The following is a 16,281-nucleotide window of genomic DNA, read 5'->3' as shown; positions in this document are numbered from 1 at the left end:
AGACACTTTTAAAAAAAGTGACACTGAAAACCACTTCCTTTGCTTGCTTCTTTGTGGGCATTGACTGGAGGTAAGTTAGCTTTGATGAATCTGTTGAATAAAGGTGGCTAATATAAAAACCAGGCCAGTGAAAACCTGGGTTAAAACTGAAGTTGATTAAGATGATTACAAAAAAAGAAGACTTAGTGAAAGCGTACATTCCTCTGAAGACTGACATTTCCATATGGCTTTTTACAGTCAGTGTATATTTCAGTTACACTTTTATCCCGTGGTTTTCCCGAGTTGTTTTCTTGTGCATAGGTTGCAAAAGTAAAAGCAAAACGAAGCCCTCAGATTAAGTGAGCAATAAGGAGTGCAAAGCTTATAATGGGAGGAACCCAGTATGAAAAGACAGCTTCTCTTCCTTTGTTCCCTGATTTGGGGGAAAGGAAGACTTCTGTGTTGGATTGCAGTGGGGGAGCATTTTATAGAGTAAAGACGACACAGTAGACAAGGCATCTTGTCTAATGTTTAGAAGACCCAGATTAAGCCTTTGCTGTAGTATAGGATTCCTCTGTCTGTGGACCCTTTTCTACAGAGCTAAAAGTGGGTACAGACACTTTTCATGATACCTTAAATTTGAGATGTATCAAGATTCTGCAGCCAGACCCTTTCTCCTCATTAAGTACATGGAGAGAAGTCACAGCAACTCAGTTAAAAAAAATTTAAGTAGATGTTAGAATATGATCTCTACAATTCTCCATTAATGCTGAGGAAGCTTTGAGTAATAAATTCAGCTAAATTGCTTGTTGCTTATCTCAACTTAGATGCCATACTAGGTTCCTAAGGCTGTATCAAAACCAATAATCATGAGGTTTTCCCAGCTTCTAGGTCTGCCCTCTTTAACCTGACCATGTTGCAGCACCAAGTGGAGGTGAGATCCTGGGACATTCAAGGCTGTTCTCCTCAGTGTTTTTCATGGGAAGGAAGGGCAAGCACACAGTTTGGGTTGGAGCAGTGGTGTGCTCTGGGTGGCTCTATGGACTTTGCTCTGGGTTCACCTGTCCTGCAGTCCAGATACACAGCTAAAGTGCTGTACTAACTTGTCTGAGTAAAGCCCTCTCTGTGTCTGCAACCATTTTTCTCTGTGAAATAAGAAACTCTGATGGCCACCTCAAAGGAGGTTCAGAGGCTCTTGGATATTGTTGTGACATGTACATGAAGTAGGTCTCTTTGCTTCTGACTATCTTTTCCTGCTTTAGTGGCCTCAGTCAAGACAGAACTTTTTCTCAGGGCTCTCTGCTTTCAGTGGGAAACACTGCAAAGGTGAGGGCGGTTTCCTATTGCAGAACTGCCAACTACAGGCCACGTTCTTTGACATTGGATTACATTAAGTACAATCATAGCTGTTAAGGAGTACGTAGGACTGTGACACAAATAATCAGCATTTATGGGATGTGAATCAGATATGCTGATCTAAATGTCTGAAGTTCCCCTTCCTTCTTGTGCAGTGCTGACAGGATGGGTGGCTCTAATTTGTTCTGCAATATCTCAGCAATCTATGTAAGGCAAGAGAATTTAAGCTGGGCTGGGTGGGTGCCTAACTTATGGACAGGAGAATTGCAAAGCATAGTTCAGCCCAAAACAAAGGTCTTGCTGGTGTAAGGAGTAAAGGACCCATTTTGAATCTGGTCCGTGGATGCATTTGCAGGATACTGTCACTGGGTTACAAATCCCACATGGTCTTAGTATTCAGCCTTATTGACGTCCAGTGCAAGCATAACATTAATTCCGGATTTAGTTTGACCTAATTGAGCTAAATAAACCTTAAAGGAATGTGATTATGAGCTTTGTTAGTCTTCATTTTACTTTGGTGGCAATACTGTGAAGTGAGTAGCAGCCACAATAGTCCCAGTGCAAGTAAAGGAGATGACATCTGGCATTACATATGGAAGCAGAACTATAGAAACGAAAAGTATACAAACAGGACTGTAGTAGGCATAATTGCCATATGTGTCCATAAACTACAGAGATTATTGTTGCTGTTCCAGAGAGATATTAGTTGGAGAGCATAGCTATTGAGTACAACAGTACTCAACAACAGTATGGTATATGAAGAAAAAAGTAAAGGTATTTCTCTGTAATGGAAAATCAGCTCTCATCAGGAAGCCACCAACCCTGTAGTAATGTTTGTGGGTCACATAGAAAATTCCAGGTTGTGTTCCAGGTGATATAAAGAATGAGAATGCTTTGATAGCCTTTCATACAAATAAAATAATTTACCCCTTTTGCCTTGTGGATGCATGTTTGCAATCTGATTAGGTCTTGGGCTTTTTAAATTAAGATGACATTGCAATGAAAATTCTAGTCTACCCTGACGTTGTATTGGCTTTTTTTTATGCTAACCTACAAGGAGAAATCAATGGAGAAGAATTCTGAAGATCTAACATTTTGTTACTACTAAGTCCTTTTATTTTACAGAAAAGTAGTATTTATAGAATGAGAATTAAGTTGTCTCCATTGTGCTTGTGTTGGAAGTTCAGTAGCTAGTGTGTATTTTGTGTACTTTGTTTTGGGAGAGTGGACAATATTTTGGGGGTTAGATGCTCACCCTGTTCCTAACTTACCATGGTTATACTTGTAGCCATATCTACCCTGAACCAGTAACTCAGACTTGTGCATGGATCATCGGGCAGCCTTTCACAGCAGGAGCCTTTCAGAGCAGAACTCCGCCTGTTTTAACATATATACATGTGCAAGTGCCCTATTTATGACACTTTCATGTGTATGTCTGGGAATATACATCATGGTTCTTGGTGCTGAGTAGCAGCCTGGGCTTCTTCCTCACTTATTTGAAGTGTACAAGGGAACTATATTTTCAGGGAAAGTTATGGAAAAGGCAAGGTTCCCCCCCACCTTCTCACTGCAAAATGCAGAGTTTCTAGCCCAAACTGAAGCAATGCCTGTGTTCTCCCAGGTAAACCCGGGCTGAACATACCCCAGAGCCCAGACTGGAGATTTTTCTAAGTAAACAGTAGGTATTTTGAAGGTTACAATGTGTGTACAGATTAACTCATGCAGTGACAACACTTCCTTAAATCTAGATGTCTTGGGCTTAAAGCAGCAGTAGAAGCACTATTGCCTGCTGAGATTTTTCTAAAGTGCACGTGCACTTGACTTGCAAGGTTTCAGTGGGCCCTGGGATGCATGGAAAATACTGCAAATCCTACAAACTTGTCAGTGGGAGATGTAGGAGTTGCTGAAAAATCCACTAGGCATTTCATGAATTGTTAGAGCTTGAAAATACTTTTAAAATCACATGGTATTGATTCCTTCATCTGTCAAATGGTAGGATTGATAAAAATTTGAAATTCTTAGGACCAAAAAAGATCTTCTGCAGTGGTATTGCTTATAAATTTTACAGTTTAGTTAGATGACATCTTTATCCGTAGCTAAAAAGTCATAGCGTTTGTCCACAGAGTATATCTTACTACAACTTAGATGAAAACAAGGACTGATATAGATAACTGATAACTAGGTTGCTGTTTTTTCAGATATGAAATTCACAGATTTGTGAATGTTGCTTAGTGTTAGTGAGAAGTAATTATTTTCCTGTGACTAGTGAATTCCCTACCAGCTAGCTCTACAAAAGCAAAACTGGTTTGGATATTCAGTTTATCCAGAGAAGGTAAAGAACAAATCAAACAAGAAGAATTTATACTAAATGTAGGAAACTTTTTGGTTTTGAGAGTGAAAGTAACTCAGTTTGGACCTTTGATTTAGAAATGTTGTGGATTCTTTTGTTGCTTGTAGTTTTTAAATTAGGATTGTATGAGTATACCAAAGACATGCTATGGTCAGACAAAAAATAATGGGCTTTGTTCAGTGGGTTCAAGGGTGAAATACTATGACTTGTGTTATGCAGAAAGGCAGAGTAGATAATCAGAATTTTTCCTTTTGTCCTTGAAATCAGTGACCCATTATTTATTAATGGCTGACTTGACTTCACATTGACTTAATCACATTAAAAATATGCTACAAACTGATAATTTACTAATTACTTATTAAATAGTTTAAGTAGTCAGCAAAACAAACAAATATTTTTTAATTGGAAGAACTCAAATTCTTTGTGTAGCTCTCCTGCTGGTTTCCTAATAAACATGCATCTGAGGGTAGAACTGAACAAGTTCATGGAAAGAAGTATTCAGATGGATTCCTTAGACTAATTTAGTACTTAGGTAGGATAAAATGTCTTGTTGATGCAAGTGAGTAATTTCTGCACTTCACATTATAACAATACTAACATCTATTCATCTACTGCTGCTTGTACCACGCTCATTTCTTTTTACCACACAGAAAACCAAAAATCCTCCTGAAATGTTCAGGTCCAGTGCTCTTGTTCCATCTCTTTCAGCTTCTCAAATCTTGGTTGTGTGACAGCACTTACTAAAAAATGGATGAGACCTCTGAATGCTGGTCTAAGAGGATGCTGAATTGTTTATAAACTTTTTCCATGCTTTCACACTTTCAGTTGGCTAATGATTATTTAGATCTTCAGTGCTTTGGGTTGGTGGGTATCAGTTTAGAAAGTGCTTAGTGCATTGTGGTTACTTCTGGTTTTGTAATATTTTTTGTTTGTTTCTCTTCAGCCCATCAGGTTCACGCCCTCCTACTCCTCAGAGTGACTCAGAATTAGTCAGTAAACCTATGGATAGAAGTGGACTGAAGAATAATCCCCACATGCACTGGGCATGGGGAGAGCTACCCCAGGCTGCAAAGGTATTGAATGTGATTTGTTTAAATCCTGCTAGCATCTGTTGTGTTTTAATGGGTCACAAGCGCTTATTCTATTGCAGACTGATGAAGAGGGAATATATCCTGGTTTTACATAAAATTGCAATGTTTTATGTAAGTGAATTGCATCTTGCTCCTTAGGAGGTACAGGAAAGTACCTTGTGCTATGGATGTTCTCAACACAAGAATAAGCAGTAGAAAATGAAGTACCTGACACCTTGCAAATGTTAGTAGCTTAAATAACATAAAATCAAACCCAATGTCCTTTGATAAATCACTGAAATTCATAAATGGTCTTAGATGGAAATTAGGTGCCTGGTGTTATCAGTGTGATTCACAAAAACTATAATCAGTTGGTTGAGTACATAAGCATCCAGAAACACCTGCAGTTCTGTATCTCTGCATGCCCAGACATGCTGTTCTCTTGGCTGAGCTGACTGGCTTGGTGCCTGTCTCCTCCCTGAAGCCATTTGGCCCAGCTAGATGGCAGGATCTGCAGTGTGCCAGCAGCAATGTCTCCTTGCTGCACAATAGCTATGTGCTGATGCATACACTGCAGGTCAGTCATATACTGGCCAGCTTCTTGTGATAGCTGTGGAGTCAGAGCATTCATACAGGAAAGGGGAGACTTAGGGCTTACACCTGCCTCAGGGTGTAAAAAATAAAGGTCCGGTTCCAGTGGCGTACTGCAACTATGGGGGCAGTGATGGTGCAGGGTTTGTCCCCTTCTGCTGAAGGCTGGTTTCTCTGCAGAAAGGACTATAGGGGTGATGGGGTCAGAAACAGTATGAAGAAATAAAATTCCTGCTTTGCAGGCTTGGGAAGCAGATATCCTCCTCAGAAAGAAGACTTCTGCATTCTGGTGGCAGCACCAGAATTGTAATGACAAAACTATAATTTACCTTGAATTCACTCTTGGTAGCTAGTGACAAAAATAAGTATGGGAATCCAGAATTCTTAATTCCTTCAGAAGAGCTCTGGCCTCTTTAATATGCCAAAGATGAACTGTCCCATCTGCATTATTCTCCTCCTCATGTATATTACAAGAAAACTGACAGCTGTTTTCTGTACATAGTAGACTGATTTAAGTGCACAGATCCATGCAGGAGTTTCAAATTGGCATCTCCAGTCTAGAATTTAGGGTCATTTTTATCCCAGTCATCCAGCCTGGTGTGTGTTACAAATCTTATTCTTGAAGGCTTTTCCCTCTGCAGTCCCTCTCTGTGTTCCTAGGCAAGCTATTCAGAGTTGATGTGGCCATATCTGAACTGGGAGTTAAGCTTTAGATGCTGTTGATCTTCATGTAAGAGTTTTTGCTATGATGTGAAGGTTATAGCAGCTATACAGCTGCTGCTGTAGGAGTTCAGCTCCCCTCTGTAAGAAGACGTCCTGTCCCACACTCAGAGATCTGGAATTGTTCTGTAAAGTGATTTAAAATCTAAATCAGAGGTATAGCTGTATGACAGCGTACTCCTGTCCTGGCCCCTGAGAGCACCCTGATTGTGTAAGGACTCCAGTCTGCACTCCCTTCCCATGTTTGTCAGGGTTACCTTCTGAAAAAAAGCTAGGATTTGCACAGGAAGGGAGGAGGGCAAGGTGGGAACTGTAATCTGCTCCCGGACAGGTGAGTGGAAAATGAAGAACACACTGCAGAACAAATCTTTCTTGGCCCCAAGATACAGATGAATTTTGCACAAGCAAATGCACAGCAGAGAGGTTTTTGTACACTGCAGTCTCCTCCTCAGCTAGCAGTAGCTTTGTGCTGTAGTTGATTACCTTGAGAATCTGGTCTTGCTGGAGCAAACAGAACAGGTTAAACTCTGGCTGTTGCATTTTTTAAGAACTTTGCTTTATAGCAATCAGTTTATTTTTCCTCACAGGCCAGTTCTCTGCTCAAAGCAAAGGAACCCAGCATGGTGGATGTAAATCCTTCCGAAAGCACTCACTTTCGGGTCATCCAGAGTTCTTCTATAGAGGAGAACACTACATCTCCTCTACCTGCCCTTCAACATCAAGCAGATGAAGCAACTGCTGATGAAAGTGACCCATTACCAGCTGAGACAAATAAGCCAGAGATAGAATCTTCAGGAGCAGCTGTACCACCATTGCTTACCAATGAAGAAATAAAACAAGCTGCAGCTTGCTCTGCCCAAACAGCTGGCAAGACAGATTCTCCTTCCAGAAAGAAAGGTAAAGCTGTTGAATCTGCTCTTTTTATATGTATGATTTTGTCTTTAAATTTCATGGTGATAAAGCACCTTATTGCCACATAAATTAATCTGTGCTCTGAAAGCATTTACAGATCTGGTGAAGAGATAAGCTTTGGAAAGAACCTTCAAAACTTTGAGCTGTGCATCATGTACAGGAGCCATTATAGTAAGATAAAAGATTCTCCCTGGTCTGGGATTTTTGGCAGCTCTGTGTTTATGAGCAAGACTGCAAAACTTGCTCCAAATTCATCCATATTTGACAGATTCAGAAATTTCACTTTTTGCTACAAACACACTGTAGATCTGCTGGTTTACCTGCTCTGGCTACTCTCTGAGTTGTTATGTGTTGCTGGTAGTTGTGGAACCTCTCTGCTGTAGTTGTAGAATGTCTTTTGCACAAACAACAAATTTGGTATAAAATAAGGTGCATTTGTTTCACAGGAGCAATTTCAGTTCCGTCTGGTACACATCCTGTCCTGAATTTGTGAAATGTAATTGCTTTTCTACTTCTTAACTTCCGGGCTCTATATCTGTGGTATTTTATAATAAGTATTACAATCTTCACATCAAATTTATTTGCTTACAAATGTTACATTTTAGAGCTCTTGTTATTCTATATGTAAGCCCTATATAAGCCTTGTTTGTGCAGCTGCTTTTTAATCAGTAAATGTACAGGTTTCTTAGCCACTTTCCCATGCATTCTGCTGTCTTTGAAGACAAAAATGACAGTGTTTCTCTGCTTACTAGTCAGTCTTTACATAACTTTTTTCTGATGGCTTTTCTGATGTCTGATGTTTGGAAATTGAGACAGTGAGAAGTCATGGGTTTAAAAATAAATTCCAGATTAGGTTTTGGTCTTACAGTGGTTCCTTGTCTGAATAGACCAGCAACAACAGGACAACAGTGACTCAGTGTGTTGGTACTAGTGAAAGAACTAGGAGGGTTGTCTTGTGCCCTTCAATGGTGCATGTGCACGCACAACACAGCAGTTGTATGTGCTAAACAAGTTGTCTCCCTAACAAGCCATTTATACTGTATTAGTGACTACAGTATAGTCTATTATTTCTCTTTTGCCAGGGGGCATTGAAGGTTAGTTCTTGGAGTTTAAATGCTCTGATTGCCTTACTGTGATAATAGGCCTATGCAAATACTCAGAAAGTTTTCATTTTGTTGTTTTCGTACAGTGACTGCTGACTTCTAATTCCCTGTGGTTTTGTCTGGGATAGGAGGCTTCAGCATATCTCCAAACCAGTCCTCTGCTGTCCCGTTTTGTGTATTCAAAGTCGGAGCAATGTATACGAGCAACTTGTTTTGAAATTTTTGACAGTACCATTTTATACAAATACAGTTCACAAACTGTTATAACTTGTCTGGTTTCTCAATCTTAAAGTGAATAGTTAGACAGTAATAAAAGTTCTGGCTTCTTACTCAGAAAATGATCATTAATAGGCTTATTTGTGCCGTCCCTTACAGACAAACGAAGCCGGCATCTTGGTGCTGATGGTGTCTATTTAGATGACCTCACTGACATGGATCCAGAAGTTGCTGCACTTTATTTCCCCAAGAAGTATAAATCCTTTGCTTATATTTTTACTATTTCAAGAACTCTTACCACCTTCCAGTTCAGATCAAACTCTTAATTGCCAACCAGATAAGACCTCTTTTTCAGAATCCAAGCAGAGGTGAAGGCAGAAGGAAAAAAAAAAAAAACCCTAGAGAGGAATATTAGAGCTTTTGGAAGGCTCTTCATTTGGGCCTGAGAAGTGTGCTTGAAACTGATTTTCTATTTTGGTCAGTTAAGCATCATATATTGATGGTGGGTTGTTATGTAATGTACACTGATGTTTGTGAGTCTTACATGCCCTGGTAGAACAATTGGACCTGGAATATATTTATCACTATGTCCTTGCTTATTACTGTGAAGAACATTTCTTATTGTTAACAGTATTAGCACAAAATTACTGCTCTGATGTTGTTCTGCTGTGGGTGATCACCTATAAATATGAACATTAGAAAATAATTTTTTGAAGATGCAGGACAGATTTATTTATGAAAATATTGCACCCTGAACATAAAATTTCCAACTTGTTCCCATCTTTATTAGACCCTCTTATTTATAGTCCTCTTTCTACATCATACTCTAGTCATTTGACTAAAGTCATTGAGCAACAGCTAAAGTAGTTTGCATATTTTGTTTTTCTTTCTTGCTTGCTTAAACTCAGCTGTTGTAATATTAGCATTTCAATAAAATTGAGAAAGATTAGTAATACGGAGAAAAAAGCTGGATTGAAAATTCCTTTCTTATGTGCATTCATACAAATCTGGAATAGCAAGCAGAGTTGGATGAACCCGCACTTTGTAATAATGATCTCATCTATACACAGATTTTTAAAGTGGGTATAATGATTTCTTGTTTCTTAACATTTTAATCCTAGTAGTTTATATGTAGAGCATTTTATTATATATACATGACATAAATACACAAACACACACATCCTTTGTTTTGGGTTTAGCTATCAGTTTATAGAATTAATACACATTAAATGATAAACTAATATGTTCATTCTTGTTCCTGTGTAGTAATAGTTTTAACTACCATAAACTCTGCTTACAGTAGCATTATTATGTCTACTAAGATTGTGCAGTTTATTGTCTTATTTTTCCTATCTCTTGTAAATAAGTGAAGCTATAATTATACATGCATAGTTTAGGCAAGTAAGTAGAAGCAATCTAATATTTGAAGGTGCATGAGGCCTATGCTACTTTGTTTAAATTTTATGACAAAAACAAGCAAAATTTTTTTTTCTTCCTTTTTTCCTGAGTGTGTGTCAAATGTAAATGGTGATTGTTGAAGGGAGCGAATTTGGGAATGAATACATGAAGACTGAATTCCTGATTTTACTTTTCCAGTGGGGATAATGTCCAAAGCAAGAACTTGAACGAGACAGAGACACGGTCTGCCAGCCAGTCTCCACAGTCTGTTGGGAGCTCTGGTGTTGACAGTGGAGTTGAAAACACCTCGGATGGAATTCGAGATTTGCCCTCGATTGCCATTTCTCTCTGTGGAGGCCTTACTGACAACAAAGAAATAACCAAAGGTACAGCATACTTTCTGAATTATATGTATGTGCTGTCAGCCAGATTTTAGTATCCTAGACAGAGGAAGCAGTGCCCTCCTGTGGCTGTCCTCTAGAATGTGTTGAGAAGATAAATACTGTCCCTATAATGATAAATTTCCTAGAATTTTTCATACTTAAAATAATAGACTTACATAGGATTTATTAATTTTAACACATTTTAATAATCCATTATATGTTACAATTTTTTGTAAGTATTTTATTGGTATTTTTATTACCTGATAGTACTGTGTTTTGTATCACAGTAGTGTTAATGGTACTTTTACCACTTGGTACAGAGTATATCTAGGAAATTCACAGCTGTCGGTGTCAGGAATGAAAAAGGTGGTTTGTAAATGAGGAAACTAGGAGAAGTTGGAAACTTTGACCTAAGTTCCTTCTCTGCCTCCAATTTCTTGTGTGATTTTTAGATAAATCATTTACACTTCTCTGTGCCTTGAACTTCCAACTGCATAATGTGAGGATAAATGTGTTGTGACTTGCACTTTCCAGTAATACGGTATCATAAAATCATGACCCTGATGCTATACTGATTGCTGTTCAAAAGCTAGTTATTAAAACATTTCAAATATACTGTTACTCATTGGAGTTGTATTGTTATCTGAATCATTTGTAAATTACATAGATTTTGTGAAATGAGTCACATCTAGTGGAAGGGGTATTTGTAGACATTTTCACTTTGATGTAGTCTTTACAATTGATCATTAATTTTCTGGCTGTGGGTTTATATATATGTTGAGCCCATCAGTTCCTGCTACTAACTTGGACAGAGGATCAGTGAAAGGCATGACAAAGTACTTTCTTGCCTTGCTTAGAAGCCTGATTTTCCTCCCTCACGGTTCCACCCCTTAGCTTGTGTTTTGAACGGGAAAGACACCCAGCATCTAAGAAAGAAACCTTCAGCATCTTCTGAGATTGAGAGTCTCTGAACATTTTGCTTCCGTATTGCTGCTAATTTCAGCATCCTCGTAATGAAGGGCTGACCCTGAATGTGAAAACTATGTGTCTGAGAGATGCTAAGAGGTTTAGGTTGGCCCATCTCAGGCATCTGTAAATTCATGCTTTACATATGTGTTTTTTTTCCCTGCACAGAAGAATTCTTAGAACATGCAGTAACATATCAGCAGTTTGTGGACAATCCTGCTATCATTGATGACCCTAACCTTGTGGTTAAGATTGGAAATAAGTAAGTATATTTCAGGAAAAAAATATTTCACTGTTGTAACAAAAACACTTCTGTAGCACTTCAGTGCGTTAGATCAGTTTAACTGTAGCTGAAAAATAGGTTTTGGATGTTCATAGCTTAGATTCATCCAGAAAGTGTCAACTCTCTAGTGAATTCAGGCTCTTCTAGTTGCCTTTCCTCCTTTAAATTGAAAGTAAAGAGCGGTTTCAGATAACCTGAACAGCTAACTGACACAATTTGAATTTCAAGAAGCTAGTATTAAATGCTAATAGTGTTTGCAGATTAAAAATAAAATAGCATGTGAACTTGCTAATGCTTGCCCTGAGCCAGTTTGAATAATTAATATTTATAGGGATATGGCAGTCTGCTTGCAAGCACTCTACCCAGCATTTTGTCTGTATATACTGAATATTTTGCTAATAGGCCTCTATGGAGGCATTGCTTTTCAAGACTTGTCGAACTTCACCCACAGAATATGAGACTTCTATTTCTGCAAGGTTAAGACATTATTTTGTATGTTTATATTGCTGGCAGCAGTGCAGCACTATGGTCTATGACAGATGCAGATTTTTGGAGGATATTTTAAATTGAGAGCTCCTTGGACCTGGCATATGATGTTAAAAGAGTAGAGGGGAGATCATGGAATTGTGCTGCACTTAAGAGGTTAGGCTACTCTTAGTCATAGACATTGTTCATACAAACCTGACATGCCTGGTGAACCCTTATGTGATAGTTTGTATCGTGTATGTTACAGCCTCATACTTGACCCTCTTTGTGGTCTGAGGTGAGTCATTTATTGCTTCCCTGCCATAGTTCTCTAAATTTGATAGTAATGTTTACCTGCCTACTGATAAGTTGGGGAGAGGAGTACTTAGTGAGGATCTTACTGTTATACTCTCTGGATGTTATGTGAGCTTCAGCTTCCCTAGGCAGATGGATGATAATACTGTATTTGTCCTACTGTCTGTAACAAGAGTTGACCCATGTTCAGCACATAATATCCAAAGCATGACATCCTACAGACTATGGCCCCTAACTTTTATGTAGTTCCTTGTTGGAAAAGCAGTGAAAACAACTTGTAAAAAATGTAGCTTGTGCTGTGCTAATGAGGTATAGTATGAACATGAGGAATGTATGACAAATACTGATTCTACTTCTCTTGCATTTCTTGAAAAGTACATGTGATAAATACCTGTGAACATACTGTGGAATAAGGTGGGTCTGCTATTACTGGTGCAGGCTGGAGTGTGACCTGTGCTGAAGAGGCTTGATGGTTTTAACCTACCAGATGATAAATACTAAGTAGATTATGAACTACAATTTGGGATTACAAAATGCAGTAATTGTCTCTCTTGCATGCCTAGGTACTACAACTGGACAACAGCTGGTCCTCTTCTGTTGGCAATGCAGGCATTTCAGAAACCTCTGCCAAAGGTGAGATTTAAGAGGAAGGTTGGTCAGAGGAGGAGTTGTGACATTCTACTATTTAAGGCAGGGAAGAGGATTGTTGTACAAGAGAATCTGCCCATCAATAATATATTCACACATAACCATTCATTTAGCTTATGCTAAGGGTTAAATAAGCAGGACTAAATTTGGTCTGTGAATAGTGTTTATTTGTTAGGCTAAGATCTTTACAAATACTTTAAAGGAGGAAAACTTGCTGTTTTCCTTCATTAAATGGATTGTAAACATAAATTATATTAATATTTTCTGTAGCTGAATACATGGTGACTGCTTTCCATTTTATCTGTGTGCAGCATGTATTATTAAATAAAAATAGACGCCAGGACTTCTAACTTCAGTGAATAAGCTTTAACTGCTAGACAAGGAAGGCGTGTAGCTTGCTAGTTTTCTATTTTTTGGTTGGTTGCTCATAACCAACCTGGGTAGGTAGTGGCAGATAGCTATGACTATATGACATCTGTATATGATGGCTTGTGTTAAATGTGTTGATGAACTTAGTCCAATTCCATGTGACCTGGTTGCACATAGATGCTCAGGACAGAAATACACACTACTGTAAATGTATATAAAGAAGTAGTCACCATTGGCATTATTTTGTGTCCTGGTTAGCCATGGATTTAATATATTTTGGAACCTAAACATTCCTTCTGCCATATGCAGCACTTCACATGTCTTTGGGTTTAATTACGTGAATTCAGATGGTATTTCTATTGCCATGAACGTGGAATAAAAATTCCTTGAAAGCCCAGAATACTCTTTGCCACTGGGTTCTTTCTTAATGCCACATTAGATTTGTATGCAATCATGTGTGGCTGCACTGTAGCATCCCAATATAAAGAAAATTGATCCTAAAAGTATCAAACATCTGGTAACCCTCCCTTGAATTTCAAGGATGTCGCAGAGCCAGATGTTTTGCAGTTTACTGCAAATATTCTAGTAATCACCAGAGGTGGGATTCGTTCCATTTAACTCAAATGCCTATGGAAGGTGTATAGTTATCCTACTCTGTTGGGCAATTCCACAGCGTGATTCAGACCTTGATAGGTGTCTGTTGGGTCTTCATTGGTGATAAATGCAAGGTAACTGCATTTTTAATTAAGCACTTTGGTGCTTGAGATGGACGTTTTGGGTTTTGCCTAGGATGGGAAAGTTGAAAGAATTGGTATGAAGTATTTTTGCCGTTAAGGGAAACGGCAATTCTTTCAACAGCATTATGCTTATGTCATTATTCTTATAGGTTATCAGTTAAGAAAAGTCTTCTAGGAGTGTAAAATTCAGTGTGTTCATTTTTTTTTAATGGTTAAATTACATTCTGAATGCTGATAACTTTCTAGACAGTGCAATTTTAGTTTAGTGGAGAAGCCAGGTTAAACAGTCTGTGTGATTGGGAAGGTTTACTTGGCTGAACTGTACCTCTGAAACTAGAATTACTCATTTATACTACCAGTCATCCTTCTAGTTTTCTTAATGACTTGTTAATTAGAGTTTTGATTTGCAGTAATAATGGAACTAGGAAATTGAAATACTAAGATACTTAATTAAAACAGGCTTTATGAAGTGATGGAAAATGAGGTTTGCAAAAAAATCACTTGTGTTCCACAAAATACATTTAAACACATCTCTAATTGTAAGCATGTGAATTATCTCATTAAAAGTCAATAGAATATCTGCTAGAAGTTGTTCCTGTGTTTGAGAACCTCCTTAAATTGTAGCCGTTGTTCTCAACAGTGGCATTCTGTTCTCAGTAGCTCCATCTGTTTCTTGTTTTCCTTACTTTTGTGTAAAAAGTTCTCAGTTTATTTGCTCAACTGTATTCCTCTGTCATTTTTTTCTTTTCTCATATGCTTTAGATAGTGAAGAGAACCTATGAAAATCTGAGAAAAGGGATGCATTGTCCCATACACTAGCTGAACTCAACCCTTTTTCTTAACTGCTAAGAATTCTTGGAATCATTTATTACTTCTCTTTAAATCAATGACACGGTTTTATTTTGGTGACTTTTCTTACAGTGGATGCTATCATCTCAGGCAGTCAGTGGCTAAGCTATTCTAGGGCATACCAAACACTGTGGCCACCTTTACTGTAATATTTTTCCTTTTGCCTTTTGCTTGCTCTCTGAGTGAAAGAATTCAGCTCTCCTTGTTATAACGCATAAGGCTGCAGTCATTATCGGTAGTGAAAGAAACTTTTCTTTACTGAGGTCTATTGTATATAACCAATGAAAAATAGCCAGGGTTTAAAAAATCAGTTATTATATTGTCAGTCAAGTTCATAGCCTCAGACTAAACTCATAAAAGCTAGTAATGTATTTGCTTTTTTCCAAACTGGTGATTAAATATGAACTTTGTAGTAATTTTTGAATGAGAATAACAGTCTTGCATGTGGGTTTTTTTTACTGTTTTGCATGAGAGCTCCTTCAGAAAGTGATTTCTTTTTTTTTTTTAAATATAATTTGCACTAAGTAACTTCAACTTCTAAACAGTAGGTTCTCCATTCTAGACATTATACTAATATCTATTTATGCTTTTTTTTCTTCTTTGATTTTATCTCTTTTTCATTTTCCTTTTAAAAATACCATAAGTATTCATGCTTAAGTTACTTCAGAGCAGCTCTGGATACCATTAGATTTTGCTTTAGTAGAATTTATGGTCCACAGACAGTATGTTTACTTTTATTGTATTTATTATCAGTTAAAATTGTGTGTTTGGTACTTTCTTTCATTTACATATATCAGGTTGTCCTTTGGTTTGGTTTTTTTTTATGTTACCATCCATTTATCACAGGCCACTGTGGAATCTATAATGAGGGACAAGATGCCCAAAAAAGGTGGAAGGTGGTGGTTTTCATGGCGAGGGAGGAACAGCACTATTAAAGAGGTAAGTTTTAAAAAGCAAGCAAAGTTTCCTTCTGGTTGCAGTGGGAAGACTGGATAACTCCATATTCATCCCTCAGAACTTCACTTCTAACAATAACTCGTATTCAATTTGACCAAGGATATACACATTCAAAGATGTTCATGTGGTCTAAAGTCTGACTTTTGACTTCAGAAAGCTTTGGATCAGATCCTTACCTGAAGCATTTGCCTGCAGTGTTTTGGTTCTGCATTTTTTTTCATTACACAATCCTGAGGCGGTATTATCTAGTGGATTAAATAAATAGAATCGAAGAGCTGTGCCACTAATTTAATGTTTTCATGCAGATTACCGACCTTTCTGCAGCTTTCTTTTGATAATTGAAGAACAGACATATTTGAGTAGTGTGAGCTGTAAAATTCAGCAAAACCTAAGATGAAAAATTGACTATATATTAGTTTTAAAGTCTTTTTGAATTTTTTCTCCAAGCATTAAAAGTTTGTGCTAACAGTCTTAAAGCCATGGATGAACATTAAAGAACAGTGAAAAAAGCAATGCTTTATATGAAATATTGATCTCCTGTCTAGACACATTTAATCTTTAAAGTTGACTAATAAAAACTCTTCATATTAATTTATACTACTGAAGCATTAGTA

At 37.7% G+C, this 16,281-nt stretch overlaps 1 protein-coding gene across 3 annotated transcripts in view; it reads left to right on the top strand.

Annotated features, from left to right (window-relative positions):
- Nucleotides 1-16,281, top strand: part of LPIN1 (lipin 1) — a 55,383-nt gene that overhangs the window by 22,146 nt on the left and 16,956 nt on the right. For all 3 annotated transcript variants that reach the window (XM_026845450.1, XM_026845447.1, XM_026845448.1), the window contains 7 exons: nucleotides 4,629-4,758; nucleotides 6,654-6,963; nucleotides 8,457-8,550; nucleotides 9,894-10,081; nucleotides 11,213-11,306; nucleotides 12,671-12,740; nucleotides 15,557-15,649. In XM_026845450.1, the coding sequence (XP_026701251.1) occupies nucleotides 4,629-4,758; nucleotides 6,654-6,963; nucleotides 8,457-8,550; nucleotides 9,894-10,081; nucleotides 11,213-11,306; nucleotides 12,671-12,740; nucleotides 15,557-15,649 (979 nt within the window). The remainder of the gene's footprint in view (nucleotides 1-4,628; nucleotides 4,759-6,653; nucleotides 6,964-8,456; nucleotides 8,551-9,893; nucleotides 10,082-11,212; nucleotides 11,307-12,670; nucleotides 12,741-15,556; nucleotides 15,650-16,281) is intronic.

The sequence above is a fragment of the Athene cunicularia genome (genome assembly GCF_003259725.1).
Source record: "Athene cunicularia isolate RWA chromosome 3 unlocalized genomic scaffold, athCun1 chr3_part1, whole genome shotgun sequence".
Classification (NCBI taxonomy): domain Eukaryota; kingdom Metazoa; phylum Chordata; class Aves; order Strigiformes; family Strigidae; genus Athene; species Athene cunicularia.
The sequence above is the reverse complement of the archived record's forward strand: the minus strand, read 5'-3'. Positions and strand labels throughout refer to the sequence as shown.